This window comes from Suillus plorans (genome assembly GCF_016647745.1).
Source record: "Suillus plorans strain S12 chromosome Unknown HD556scaffold_84, whole genome shotgun sequence".
Lineage (NCBI taxonomy): Eukaryota > Fungi > Basidiomycota > Agaricomycetes > Boletales > Suillaceae > Suillus > Suillus plorans.
In genome coordinates, this window is record NW_024537468.1 from 83,703 (window position 1) to 97,904 (window position 14,202).

At 47.7% G+C, this 14,202-nt stretch overlaps 4 protein-coding genes across 4 annotated transcripts; all 4 read left to right on the forward strand.

Moving 5' to 3' along the window:
- Positions 1–2,034: 2,034 nt before the first annotated feature.
- Positions 2,035–3,068, forward strand: HD556DRAFT_995722 (uncharacterized protein). The gene is made up of 10 exons (XM_041312216.1): positions 2,035–2,085; positions 2,144–2,351; positions 2,414–2,446; positions 2,497–2,516; positions 2,569–2,583; positions 2,637–2,675; positions 2,734–2,762; positions 2,821–2,834; positions 2,887–2,918; positions 2,977–3,068. Exons 2-10 carry the CDS (start codon positions 2,198–2,200, stop codon positions 2,980–2,982), a joined length of 342 nt encoding a protein of 113 aa, XP_041154446.1. The 5' UTR covers positions 2,035–2,085; positions 2,144–2,197; the 3' UTR covers positions 2,983–3,068.
- On the forward strand, positions 2,887–3,954 carry HD556DRAFT_1411190 (uncharacterized protein). The gene is made up of 5 exons (XM_041304170.1): positions 2,887–2,918; positions 2,977–3,040; positions 3,098–3,350; positions 3,407–3,641; positions 3,703–3,954. Exons 3-4 carry the CDS (start codon positions 3,209–3,211, stop codon positions 3,487–3,489), a joined length of 225 nt encoding a protein of 74 aa, XP_041154447.1. The 5' UTR covers positions 2,887–2,918; positions 2,977–3,040; positions 3,098–3,208; the 3' UTR covers positions 3,490–3,641; positions 3,703–3,954.
- HD556DRAFT_1411193 (uncharacterized protein) lies at positions 3,135–4,259 on the forward strand. The gene is made up of 5 exons (XM_041304171.1): positions 3,135–3,157; positions 3,223–3,350; positions 3,407–3,641; positions 3,703–3,760; positions 3,816–4,259. The coding sequence occupies exons 3-5, from the start codon at positions 3,604–3,606 to the stop codon at positions 4,014–4,016; spliced, it is 297 nt and encodes a 98-aa protein (XP_041154448.1). The 5' UTR covers positions 3,135–3,157; positions 3,223–3,350; positions 3,407–3,603; the 3' UTR covers positions 4,017–4,259.
- An 11-nt stretch (positions 4,260–4,270) lies between these two features.
- On the forward strand, positions 4,271–7,915 carry HD556DRAFT_1411197 (SPX-domain-containing protein). The gene is made up of 16 exons (XM_041304172.1): positions 4,271–4,426; positions 4,488–4,532; positions 4,594–4,659; positions 4,713–4,814; positions 4,866–5,180; positions 5,234–5,242; positions 5,293–5,496; positions 5,549–5,609; positions 5,660–5,698; positions 5,752–5,870; positions 5,921–6,155; positions 6,205–6,406; positions 6,471–6,578; positions 6,635–6,705; positions 6,759–7,378; positions 7,435–7,915. The coding sequence occupies exons 2-16, from the start codon at positions 4,509–4,511 to the stop codon at positions 7,714–7,716; spliced, it is 2,457 nt and encodes an 818-aa protein (XP_041154449.1). The 5' UTR covers positions 4,271–4,426; positions 4,488–4,508; the 3' UTR covers positions 7,717–7,915.
- Positions 7,916–14,202: the final 6,287 nt, after the last annotated feature.

The following is a 14,202-nucleotide window of genomic DNA, read 5'->3' on the forward strand; positions in this document are numbered from 1 at the left end:
GTATCGGGGGCAAAACTACTTTTGGCTGCGTTTTGACCAAGTGCCGGCACAACTGGCAGCTGACAGACTTCATATTTTTGAAAACATCTCGAAGAGAATGACGAAGGCTTACATCGAGTGGTTCTCCGCCTTTCGTGCACCCGAACACAATCACGGCCCATACAAAGTTCCACTCCACCAAACCTCTGGGCATCTCATACACCGTCGTAGGAAGTAATGCAAGCAGTGCGAGTGCGGCGTAACGAAGTAGTAAGTGAGCATAGTTCTTGGGTGTGAATGCGATAGTGATGTCGCTGTGGAAGGAACGCGGGAAGTGGTACTAGTTGATAGTGGATATTGTTTTGGTTGGAGTGATGTCAGAGGCGGCGGTTGAGGCGGTGGCTGTTGGTGGGGGCCTTGCTATTAAGAAAAATCGACTTATCCGTGGATCGTTGTTGTGTCTGGTGTTATTATTCAAGGGTGGATGAGAGTCTGGGTATTTTACTAGATGTGTCGAATAGGAAAGGCTTCGGTGAGGCAGTGTTTCATGACCAGTCAGAGAGAACAGTAGAAACCAAGGGAGGTCAAAGCACGTAGAGTAAAAGACATTGAATAGTTCATCTAGATACGACAGAGTCAATCAATTTGTGAATCATGCGAGAGAACGCTTCTCAGAGAATGGTCATATATGGAGGTGAGACGAAACTTGAGAAAGAACCGTTCGAATGAAGGAGATTCATCCAGAAAGTAGTCCGTAATGCGCTCGTGCATCTGACGGAAGTTTTCTGGGCTCCATGTCAGTTACGCGAACAATGAATACACGGGGGACGAACGGACCGATTTCGTCGTTTTCTTGGAGTCTTTCTGCTTTGTGCACGAAAACTTTAAAGTTGATCGATGATCTCTGAGTTGACTTGGCATGCTGCAACGATGAATTCTACAAGCTCTGAGAGAGGTTTTTAGTACAGATCCTGCTGATTTCGATGAGGCTACCGGTTAGTGGCCAAATACAGTCACGTACTCGAAGGTCTTTGACAAAGATAATTGTCGAGACATCATTGAAGCATGTGCCGAGCGTATCGATAGTGGCATTTCCGGGATAGCCTCATATCTCCAACGGGATGACGATACTAAGAGACGGCGTTCAGCACTAGGCGCCAGCAAGGGTCAGAGACGGGTACATACTCAATGAAACGTTTCGCAACACGCACGGTGGGTTCTAGATAGAAAATCTGTTTGGTCGGGATATTTTTGAAGAGTACTTGCACCCCTTGTACCCAGAAACAGAACTTTGGTCCTGCGTATGGATGCATCAGTCTGCGAGTTGGCTACGCTTGAGTAGCTGTGTCGGAGGAAGGAAAGTTCAGACGCGGCCGCTCTAACTTCACGTGACATGCAACCACGAGTCGACGACGTCGTCTGCCTCTGCTCTCAAAAATGTATCTGCTCGTTACTCTACTCCAAGCAGCAATGAACTCAGATTCATCGTTACCATTCATGTTAATTGGTCAAGCAAGGCTCCCGCCGACGCAGGCGGCACTTCCTGAGTTTTAAAAGTCGCCTAATAAGCTGTCCATCTTGATCTGGGAACGTGTCGTTCATTCACTGACCACGCACAGTGATATGTATCAGGATTAGTATCAGGCTGTGGAAATTGATGCATATTGCTATCGGCATCAGCTACACGACACACCACTGATTCTTTCCCACCATCGAATCCTATTCAAGTTGACAATACGCTTACCATTTTTTGGCATTTCCTGCGATAGATGACCCGATAGCTGAGGCAGAGAGCAACAAGGTGCGCACGAAGCGGCAGATCCAGAGACTGAGGACTGGGAGGAGCGAGACCAGATGTTGAGAGGTATGTCATGGTAGCCCGGGCAGGACGGGCGAGTTATCTGTCTGCTCCATGTGGTCCTCCCTGATTTTTCGCAGTTCTGGCGCCATGCCCAAAATATAACCCCGTTGGGAGACACCGAAGCCGCGATACCTGGGTCAGCAAAACGCACTTACTCGACCGTCAGCCTGCACATCACACGTGGGCCTGATGTAGATCAATGAACCGCATGGTTTCCTATGATTTGATCGATAGAGTCTTGACTGGTAACCAAACCTCCTCTTAAAAATGGCATCGGGACACGTTGCTGAAATTGTGGATCAGTCAGCTTAGATCGATCATCCATTGAACTGTGATGATGCTCATTTGGACCATAATATGCTGGATATATCTAGCACGAAAGCTATCGTCGTATCTACCAATTTTTCCATTCCCTCATATCCATCCTCGAACAGCAGTATGAACCGTGTCTCGAATGATCCCAGATGGTGGCCGGCCATCAATGGGACTCTCATCTATAGCTACTTTGCAGGTTTGTGGAGAGCCAGCTGGCTGACGGTGATACTCAATGTAACCCTGCCTGTGGTTTCGCAGTTGCTTCTTCTGCTGGGGTAATATACGATTGGGGTGAGTAATGTGATACTAAATAATCACCGATATCCTGATGGTGTTGCCAGCACTGACATTTGGACAAGAGGTGGGTCGATGTTGTTATCGGCACAGTCATATTGCTGAGAATAGTATCACAGGTCGAACTCGTCTGGGTGAGCACAGTCCAAATTCAGAAAACTTATTTACATGTATGATTGATTCGCAGAGGCAACGATGGTCGCTGATAACCCTTCTGTATCTTAGTGTGTGTAACTTGCATTATAATATGATCAACAGTTTGTGCTAACTTGAAGATATCCTAGGTGCGCTATTTTGGAATTTTATTTGTCGTGTATGTCTGGAAAGCTAAGCGACTTGTATCGCGCTAATGATCTGTCTCTCACACTTAGCATCAACATACTGTGTATGGCTCCTCGCTTACACGATGTTTGTTTCTTCTGACCAGTGGCATACAGACAATGTTCCGACAATTTCGATGACGGATACAGTGAGTATTACGCACATATTCCTGCCATTCCCATTCACTAAACTGCGCTTCCGTGTAGGGGTGAGTGAGATCCTCGATTGGTCTGCTAGTCCAATATGATAATAATCATAATAACCACAGCTGTGAGTTTGTATCGAGCGCGTAATCCTGTGAGGCTTACCACTGACTGGATTCGTCAGGTCTTATCGTGTCTGTCATACTAAATTGGATAAACGTCGTTTCAAATGTAATGATAGGCGGTGAGCTATGCAACTCCAATGTCTTATTCGTATCAACTTGACTGAAACATCATGCAATTCATCATACTTTTCCGGTTACGTGCTGTATATCAGGGCTCCAGAAAGGTTATGATATTTCTCATTGTTACCTTCCTGGCTGTCAACATCGTCTACTGCGCTTTCGCCGCGATAACAACGAGCCATATGTCAGGGGGTGAGCTCATTTTATGTATCAAATACCGCTGCACGAAGCTCATTGACGATTGCCAGAGGAGCTCATTCGTTCTTGCACCTATCTGTGCAAGGTCACCTTGAAGTGGCGAGATAGTACATATCTGTATACCGCGACTTGAAAACTCACTACCGCATGGGAGGTCGCCGCACTGTGTCTCACAGCCTGGATTGCTGTAAAACACTTTCGTGAACTGCGACGGCATTCGGCAAGAGATATCATCGAGAGCGGTTTAATGGTATTAACGAAATCCCATGTGGCTTACTTTGCAAGGTGAGCTGATAATGCGAATGTGTTCTCTTTCTTTCTTCGATTGAAATTTCACGTGTACCAGTTTTGTTGTTGCTTCTTGTCTCGAGCTTGGTTATTTGTCTCCTGCGATCTCAGCGTCAGTATGTCGAACTTTCCCTGACCTCTATATATGACCATTGTTCATCGTTTCTATAGAACTCAAATTCCCTAGGACCTCCGATTTACACTGGCGTTGCCAGTATTTTTTTGCTCATGCAATTATTTGTGCTGGGATCACGCCTAGTCCTTGGCATTCGAGAACATTACGCTCGAGTCGAGGCTGACTCCTATGCAGTAACAAACTTGAGTTCGATTGCTTGCCAGGAGCGTGTGCATGTGCAAACTAGCAGTGTGTAGCACGAGACGTGCTCAATTGGATCAAAAGATGCGGAGAGCCGGGAGCAGGAGAATTTGTTTTTATTTTCTTGTCGTGGTACTTATTTCAATGAGATATTCTGAAGTATCTCCAACCACTTACCAATACCAAACCCTCTTGCATCCAGAACCAGTATACAAGCTGATTACGCTCTTTTCTGTGCACGGTCTCATAATGCCAAGTCGAGCTCATCACCATGTGATGGCACTTCTTTTTAGAAAGTCTAAAACGTTATGTCCGGCGTGTCATCTACGTGGGATTCGAGACTCGTTCTCCCGAGTCGGACCGAGAAGTGGATTATGACGCTGACTAAGACTCAGCATGTTCCACTTCTCCTTAATTATTAAATTAACGCGTTAACGCCCAATCTTCTTCTCCTTGTTTCGCGTTGGTGAGCTACCGCCGCAGACTTGCAGAACGCTCTTTTCTAAACGATTTCCACTTATTCCTAGCTAGTCGTTGATAGGCGCATCATGAAGTTTGGAAGGAAGATCACGGTGCGTCATTTTTGCGTATGGTAAATTAGGTGAAGCGAACTAGACGATCTTGTTCTGACAGACTAACCTTTATGATGAATGGAGACCCTTCTACATCGACTACAATTTGTTGAAACGTGAACTCAAGGTAAATCCTTCTTTAAACCGCTCGACCCATACTCATCCGCTCTTTCTGGGTAGTCTCGCACCACCTCTCACACCTGGGACGACAAAGATGAACGTGATTTCACCGCCATGCTGAAACAGGAGCTCGATAAAGTTTATGATTTTCAAAAGCAAAAGGTAAATAATCAAAGCTCAGTTCATTCCTCTACTTGAGCTGATGCTGTCCAGACCGCTGAGCTATCTCGCCGTATACGGGATGCTGAAAAGGACGTTCAAAAACTCGTCGCTCAAGAATCTCAATCTTCTTCCGAGGCACTCCCCGCCCATTCCTCTGACCCAGAATCTCATCAAGCACGCCCTTCCGACTATGGACCCGACGAGGGCTCCGATGACGATGATGATATGGACGATAACCAATCTGATGCCTCACTCGAAGACCTCTTTCACGGCCTTCAAGAAGAAGTCGCTACCCTCGTAGCAGACGTTCACGACTTGGCGTTGTACACTAAGTTGAATATCACTGGTTTTCTTAAAATTTTAAAGGTACGTCCATTCATGCCTCTCGCCTTATACCAATTCACCAGTCATCTCCATAGAAACACGATGTGCGTTTTCTCAATTTCCTGATGTGTCATCCTTGATTTATCACCGTCAGAAAATAACAAATTTTCCGCTGAAACCTACGTTTATTCAACACTATCTTGAGGAAAGGCCCTTCTATAAATACAATTGGGACATCTTGATCGTCAAGTTATCCAAGCTCTACGACCTGGTCCGCACTCGAGGACATCCTGTACAGGGCGATTCAAGCGCAGGCGGGAACCAAAGTGCCTTTGTACGTCAGACGACAAAGTATTGGGTAATAAATATGTTTCTTCTCAGGTTTATGTTTACTAACTAGTCAATTTTAGGTGCATCCAGATAACCTGGTTCCACTGAAACTGGCCATTTTACGACATCTACCCGTTCTCGGTTAGTGAAAGTGCATTTTGGTACTTTCTTCGATTTATCTCTCTTTATAGTCTTCAATGCCGAAAAGGAATTCGAACAGAAGGACGCTGGTACGTTTTTGATTCTGAATCATCAGAGGATGTATTGTCGACGCTTTTTGGAGCTATCACCTCAATATACTTCGACAATGAAGATCTTGAACTTTACCTCGGTCGACTGGAGAAGACAGAGGGTGCCGAAGCTATCCGTCTCCGGTGGTACGGCGACACAGACGTGAAAACCGTCAGTGTGCTTGACTTTATTTGTGGAGCCCACTGAACCTCATCCCTCAGATTTTCGTGGAGCGTAAGACACACAGAGAGGACTGGACAGGCGAAAAGTCCGTCAAGGCGCGTTTCCCGATCAAAGAAAATCTCGTGAACGCTTTTCTGCGTGGAGAATATACCATGGACGCGGAGCTCCAGGCTCTAGTTGAGAAGGGCAAGAAGACACAAGCCGAAGTCGATTCCATGATTCAGCTTGCAAGCGAAGTCCAGTATCGTATTCTTACGAAGCAGCTCCACCCGGGTATGTACGCACGTTCGATGTCTGACTTCTTTACTGACAAATATACTAGTCATGAGGACGTTTTACAACCGAACCGCGTTCCAGCTCCCAGGAGATCCTCGTGTACGGATATCACTTGATACGGAACTCACCATGGTCCGCGAAGACAACTGGGACGGACAAACGCGTACTGGCGATAACTGGCGGCGAACCGACATTGGGATCGACCATCCTTTTGATCAGGTGTTAGCGGCGGATAAAGAGCTTTTCAAGTGCGTTTCCCTTATTGAGCCGTTTCGTAACATGCTCACGTTCGTCATGTTCACGTTCGTCAAGGTATGGGGTTTTAGAAGTCAAACTTCAGACTCAGTTTGGACAAGAGCCTCCCAAGTGGGTGACGGATCTGGTCCAGTCATATCTTGTCGAAGCTGTTCCCAAGTTCAGGTATGATTCTCACCCACAAAAAAAGTAGTTCTATGTCACTCACGGACTGCCGCTAGCAAATTCATCCATGGCTGCGCTACCCTACTGCCTAATCGCGTAGATCTCGTGCCGTTCTGGCTGCCTCAAAGTAAGCTGAAGGGCCTGCTTCCATCTTGTTTTCTCGCCTCACACCATTCACAGTGGACACGGATATCCTTAAGCCCAATACTGGATACCTCACAGTCGAGCGTCCGACAAAGAGTACTCCTGATTTTCAGTCCGGTATTCTCTCGCCCATCTCGCCCGTTTTGCCGGTACACTCCTATGTTGAGCCTGTCTCTGAAGGGGAAGAAGATGAAGAGATGGACTTGGCGCCTGCTAGAGACGAGTTTCGGCGCACAGGGCTGCCGCATGAGGACGTTGCGGCTGCTATCGCATTTCGTGAAAAGTCGCTCAAGGAACGCGAACCTGCATCTCAGTCCAGGGGAAGCAGCAGCACTCCTGAAGTGGTATACGATGAACGCACGCCATTGTTGAAGCTGCCACAGCCTCCGAGGGCGGAGAGGAATGTGTCGATTGACCCACTTGCGCCGTCTTCTGCGTTCGATGAGCGTCTGCGCGAGCGTCTACAGGCGAATAAGAATGTGCCGCCGCGTGTACAGGATGGTGAGGTGCAGGAGGCTGCAGGCCTGGACGAGGAAAATCTGCGAGAGGAGGACCGTTTATTAGTGAGAGACTGGTGTGCGCCATCTGGCAAGCGAATTGCAGTGCCTGTTCGTATCGAGCCCAAGGTGTATTTCGCAAACGAGCGCACGTTCTTGGTACGACTGTTTTGCATTAGATGAACGAGTTCGTCTGCTGATGTTTATCGTTGCAGAAATGGTTGAGCTTTGCGGTGCTGATCGGCACTATCGCTACGACGTTATTGAACTTCGTACCTGCAGATGATCCACGGGGCCTGATTAGTGCTGCGCTGTTCACTCTGGCTGCGCTGCTCGCGATCGCCTATTCGGCGATCATCTTCGTGTACCGAGCGCTTCGTCTGCGTGCCCGATCGGCGGAAGGGCTTTATTATGACAAGTACGGACCGACTATTCTTTGCTTTGTGCTGTTGGCTGCGCTGGGGACCAACATTGGGTTGAGGGTGGCGGATATGTGATGATATGGGGATGCAAGCTTGGACGCTGATAGTTATACAGCTGACGTGAGGAACTCACTTCCTCTTAAGGACTGTCCTGCATGGGAGCCAACCGCAATTGAACTATTTTTGTTTCCAATTCCATGTGATCGTCATCGCACTGCGCAGGGGACGTCTCAGATCAATCAGATACTGATTCATCGCCACAGCATGGCCAGAAATCAGTGATATTCGTGTTACAAAATGTGTTCACATTTGGTGCCAACACTGCTTCTGCCAAAGTGGAATCTATCGCGTCCACGTCCACACTCACTGAGCTCAAGCCCAGTAAGAACTGGTTATGACGGGAGAGGACTGTATGTGTTGAGACATGAATTACTGTATTAGTACTGTGTCAGGGTGTGCTCCTTTCTGATCTTTTCGTCATTTGTTACCTTTGCAAAGTTCGCATTGCATAACATCTTCGCATCAAGCTATGTAATAGCACAAACTCCATATCGCAAAGCGCAAACTGCACATCGCAAACACAAACTTTGCATCACTGAGCGCAACCTTTGTTTCACGAAGTCCGTCCATTATGTCATTGCAACTTGTGCAAGCTACGTCGTAAGCTCGTGCGGCACCCCAAAGCAACATAAATTGTTGGGGCCAAATTTCTGTTGTCCCACCCTTCTTTCTCCCCACCATATTCCCACCTCCGAGTCAAAGGTCTCGCCATTCTCCTCCATTGGTTCTGCCCTGTGAGTGTCTCATATGTCACTTATCTGACGGTATGAATGCACTGACCACACGAGTTTAGAACAGTGGGATGATTATCATATTTAGTCTGTATCACAGGGATCCTATTGTATTGAGACAGTGTGGCTGCGGTATGTCATAATATCATTTTCACACGCATATATTCATGTCTGTTACAGAATTTTGTTTGTTGACGTTGTTTTAACTGTTCGCTTGCGACAGGTTGCCAATAATTCTTGGATGTTCTGGACCTCGGGGGCCAAGCAGTTTGCAACCGCCAACTCTACTAGGGAATCTTGCTGTAGACCCGCAAGGTAAGCCATTGTGTCATCATTATATACATACTACTTATTCACAACGTCCCCCCACTCCTCTAGGTCACATGTTCCAGATTCGGTCGCACACTTTCAAGTTTTGATACCTCTATTCACGGACTCTCCAATACACTTTCGCTACCGTGCATCTACTGTCGACATGTTGTCGTAGCTGTTTGTTATTCCAGTGCTCCCAGTGTATAATATGATCACATCCAATGCTACCTGTGCATATTTTGAGATGCGAGTGAAACACGTGTGATGCACAATAAAATCGTATATAAGACTATTTGAGCACATTCTAGTACAGCATTGAGCTTGTTCAACTAAGGTAGCATTGGATGTGATCATATTATACACTGGGAGCACTGGAATAACAAACAGCTACGAAAACATGTCGACAGTAGATGCACGGTAGCGAAAGTGTATTGGAGAGTCCGTGAATAGAGGTATCAAAACTTGAAAGTGTGCGACCGAATCTGGAACATGTGACCTAGAGGAGTGGGGGGACGTTGTGAATAAGTAGTATGTATATAATGATGACACAATGGCTTACCTTGCGGGTCTACAGCAAGATTCCCTAGTAGAGTTGGCGGTTGCAAACTGCTTGGCCCCCGAGGTCCAGAACATCCAAGAATTATTGGCAACCTGTCGCAAGCGAACAGTTAAAACAACGTCAACAAACAAAATTCTGTAACAGACATGAATATATGCGTGTGAAAATGATATTATGACATACCGCAGCCACACTGTCTCAATACAATAGGATCCCTGTGATACAGACTAAATATGATAATCATCCCACTGTTCTAAACTCGTGTGGTCAGTGCATTCATACCGTCGGATAAGCGACATATGAGACACTCACAGGGCAGAACCAATGGAGGAGAATGGCGAGACCTTTGACTCGGAGGTGGGAATATGGTGGGGAGAAAGAAGGGTGGGACAACAGAAATTTGGCCCCAACAATTTATGTTGCTTTGGGGTGCCGCACGAGCTTACGACGTAGCTTGCACAAGTTGCAATGACATAATGGACAGACTTCGTGAAACAAAGGTTGCGCTCAGTGATGCAAAGTTTGTGTTTGCAATGTACAGTTTGCGCTTTGCGATATGGAGTTTGTGCTATTACATAGCTTGATGCAAAGATGTTATGCAATGCAAACTTTGCAAAGGTAACAAATGACGAAAAGATCAGAAAGGAGCACACCCTGACACAGTACTAATACAGTAATTCATGTCTCAACACATACAGTCCTCTCCCGTCATAACCAGTTCTTACTGGGGCTCAAGCTTGTACCGTTCCTTTCTTCGCATTGTCCCATGTTAACAAGTGATTGTACCTCCGAATCTCGTACTTCATCTGCAAAACAACTGAAATGAACGCTTAACCTACGCGCGTTACGAACACTTACGAACACTTACGACTTCAGTAGCAAACTCAGGCGATTGGTGGAGGACTCGGACGTCGAATTTACGTCGTAAACTTTACGGAATTCGATGTGATTAGATGTGAAAGATTATTATTATCAGCGCGTCGTACTACTGAGCTAATGGTTGGCCACTCGGAGGCCAACCTGTTGCTGTACCCCATCAAACCTCGCACTCAAGACATCCGAAGCACGAATAGTTCGAACGATCGCCATGATATCTTGGTATGCATCGTCGAACGTGGCCGAATTCACTGACACGTCAGTGAATCGGCCTGTGCGATGTGCATATAGCACACAATAGATCGCAGCGCCGCAGGATGCGAACACTCGGTCCATTGGGCCTTCCAAGTTGGCGTCCCAACCTCTGATCAACACGTCGATAACCATGTTGACGAGGACCTCGTTTTCGAGTAGCTGTTCGATATCCACGTCGTCGACAGTCTGCAGGTGTGAGTGAGAAACAGTCCCGCTGATGATAAAAAAACGGGTACCTGCTCATACAAATGTAGGTACCTCCCTCCGTCTAGCAGTGTTTGGATTGTGTCCCGTTTGTGCGCCGCCTTGTCGAGCAGGGAAAATAAAGGTAGGCGGAGGCTGTAGCCTAGCAGAACGGTATTGAGCGCATGTACTTTGAGAGCGCGTCGCATGTCCGCTAACGAAGCCACCATGTAGTTATGTATACCTTTGATGTTCTCGATATCCACTAGTAACTTATCAGTAGTAGATGATTTCGAAACAAATAAAACATACCTTGACCGTAGAGCTCGATTCGTGCGTTTCGCAGCGCGGTTTCAATCATCGTGTTGCGCATTGCATCATTCGGAGCACCGTCAGTATTAGCAGCCACCGTAATGATCAAGCCCCGAAGTTTCTCTTTAGCGAGCTCCTTATACTGTCGCACCTCTTTTGAATCGAGCGCGATGCGCGTTGAAATAGGTGCTGCAGGCTCCTCGGGCGCATTGGCTACTGGTATCATGGGTGTGGGAGGTAGGTTCGTCTTTTGTCGTCGTCTCCCGCTGCCCGAAACGTGTTTTGTGCGCTGTATAGTCACTAAGTTAGTATTCAAGCTCGGAGGAATGATCACTTACACGAATAACACCTTGGGTTTGCTCCCCACGGACGTTCTCTCCCACATGGTAGGGTGCAAGGGCAATGAGTCGCGAAACCCCCCATGGGGCCATAGACCCACTCCCGAGATCTGGTTGTGACGGCAGCCTTGATTCTTCACCCTGGAGAAGTGCGAATGCGCCTGCATATGCCTGCGACTGCGCTGTACCCGTGTTCCATTCGTGGTGTTGATGCTGCTGGGGCTCATACCGCTGGTGAGCTTGATACTGCTGGGGAGGTTGGTACTGGGGCTGCGGCGGCGGCTCATACTGCTGGGGAGGTTGGTACTGGGGCTGCGGCGGTGGCTCATACTGCTGGAGAGGTTGGTACTGGGGCTGCGGCAGCAGCTCATACTGCTGGAGAGGTTGGTGCTGGGGCTGCTGCTGCGGCTCATACTGCTGGGGAGGTTGGTGCTGGGGTTGGTGCTGATGGGGCGGGGGCGGCAGATATTGTGGTACCGGTAGTTGATACTGTTGGGGCTGAGGTGCCGTTGACGCTTGATGGGAATGCGTGGGATGCTGCATGGAGGGATTCATCTGAACCTGGTATTGTTCAGGTGTTTGTACGCAATCACCGAGTAGGTTGAGTTGAGTGATGACCGGCTGCCCACTGGGGTTGAGTTCTGAATTGACTCCAGGCCGGAAACCTTTCTACACAGCAGTCAGGAAAGAAGAGCGAACAGAATTTAGATCATACGTACTCTTGCGGGGTTGGGCTTTCGCCTGCTGGTAGTGGAATTGGCTGGAGGATTGCTCATCGATGCTCGTGGTGTGAATCCATGTTAGTTATCTGATCTTACCCAATGCGAACGTACTCATCGATCGCCAATCAAACGAAAGCTTCTGTTACGACTGGGATGAGTCGAGCTATCTCTGTCTGAGTAGACAATCGGCAAGATGCCAGATAGACGTGAGTCTGCTCTCGAATGAGAGATCAAAGGTTCTGGCTAAGGCGAGTGTCGCTGACTCCCTTAGAATAGTGGTTCTTAGACAGTAAGGTTGGAGACCTTACTGAAGGACGATGTTTCCAGGTAAAACCCAGTAGATTAAAGTAAGGAATACAATCGTAAGTAGCTAGGTTTATATATGAATGTTCAAGCGGAGCTTGTAAATGTGTTATCAAGATAGAAGCATGATAAGAGATAAGGGATCAAGGATAAGGCGGACGGCCCGCTTTGGCGAAGATAAGAGATAAGCATGATACGGACAGCCCGTTTGTAAGCAAGAAGAAAAGTAATGAGTATAGGGGCTAAATGTTACTGTAACATTACCCCCGTGTTATGGTTGAAGTCTCCGGCTTCAATATTCTTCGGTGTTGGTATACTCGTCCATGTAGTCGTAGTACATGGGATCAGCGTCGGCGTTGCAGAACTCCGGTTCATTATACTTGGTGGCGTACTCCCTATTTGCCCGGTCTATCTCCTCCTGGAGTTCTTCGTCTTTCCTGCCTTCCCATGCTGACAATGCTTCGTAGAAGCCTTCATCGGTGTAAACCAATGGGAATAGTACTTTCTCGGCGGCGTAGGGGCAGTAAATAGATAGATGGCCAGGCTTCTGGCCTTGGCACACGCGGCAGTGGTATTCTGGGCAGTTCTTGTGGCGATGCCCGAGTTTCTTGCATACGCGACAGACGAAATTGTCTGCGGGGAACTGGGGTTGTTTTACTGTGATGACGTCGGGGGTTTCGGTGAGGTCAATGACTTCACGCTTCTTTCCCTTAGAAGCTTTAGTCTTCGACACTCCGTGCACGGTGGCTCCTCTGCGGGTCTTTCGTTGAAAGACGACGGTGGGTTCAGGGATAGGTAATGGTTCTTCAGCTGGTGCTGGCTGAGCAGCAGGCTGAGTTTCTTCTCTAGGCGTATTTGCAACAGGTATGCTGCTGGGGGGAGTGCTAGTAGCAGGGCTTGGCGGGCGACCGATTTCGGTTTTGTTTCATTCTTCAACAGCCTGTATAACTGACTTGCAGACAGTGCTAAAAGCAGAAGGAAGCAGCTGAATCTCAAGGCTGCGTATCTGTCTCTGGAGGTGTTGGCAAGCGAGTCTGAGGGCATCGTTTTCGATTTCTTTGAACCTAAGTTCAAGAGCGGAGGTGGCGCGTATGACGTGGATCTGGGAAATTATGGGGGCGGCGATATGTGCGGGTTCTTTGGCGAGCTGTTTTTCTAGTTCAATTGCGTGGGGAAGGGACAGAAGGGTTGTTTCGACGATGGCGTCGTCGTCTAGGTCAAGGATGTTTTTTCTTATACGTGGAGTTTCCAAGAGAGTGGTCTGGTCTGACGAAGATGATCCAGTAGAGGAGGGTGTCAATGGGGGAGTCATGTTATCTGAGATGGTTTGTTTGAGGGGAATGGTTCGTTCAGTTCAACTTGTGCCTCTTTTTATACATTGTTAAAAGCTCTTTCGAACTCCGCAAGTTCTCCTCGGGTATCCATTCGTTGCTTCCAGAAGAGTAGCCGATCCAAGATACGAGATAGCGTCTTCGTTTACCCGTGCCTTTATGGCTAAGAATAGCTTCTACTTCGTATTCTTCTTCACCGTTGATAACGTCAGGTGGAGGTTCGGGGTAGTTCGGTCCGTGTATCTCTGTTTCGCGATAGGAGGATAGTTCAGAAGCATGGAACGTGGGGTGGACCTTCCATTGATCTGGGAGTTTCAGAGTGAACGTGATGGGAGATAAGACTGCGGTGATAACGAATGGACCGTATCGCTTAGGCGCAAGTTTCCTAGATGGTAAAGATGTTAGGAGATTGGTGGCCGTAAGCCATACCTTATCTCCTATCTTCCATGGTCGATATTTTCCATGGCGAGATCTTTCTGCCATTCGCTGCATAGCAATGTTATGGCAGGCGAGTGCTTCTTCGCGTATCTTCTGTAAGTTCCTGAGTCTTTCTTCTGCTGCTGGTGTGTCTGATACGGG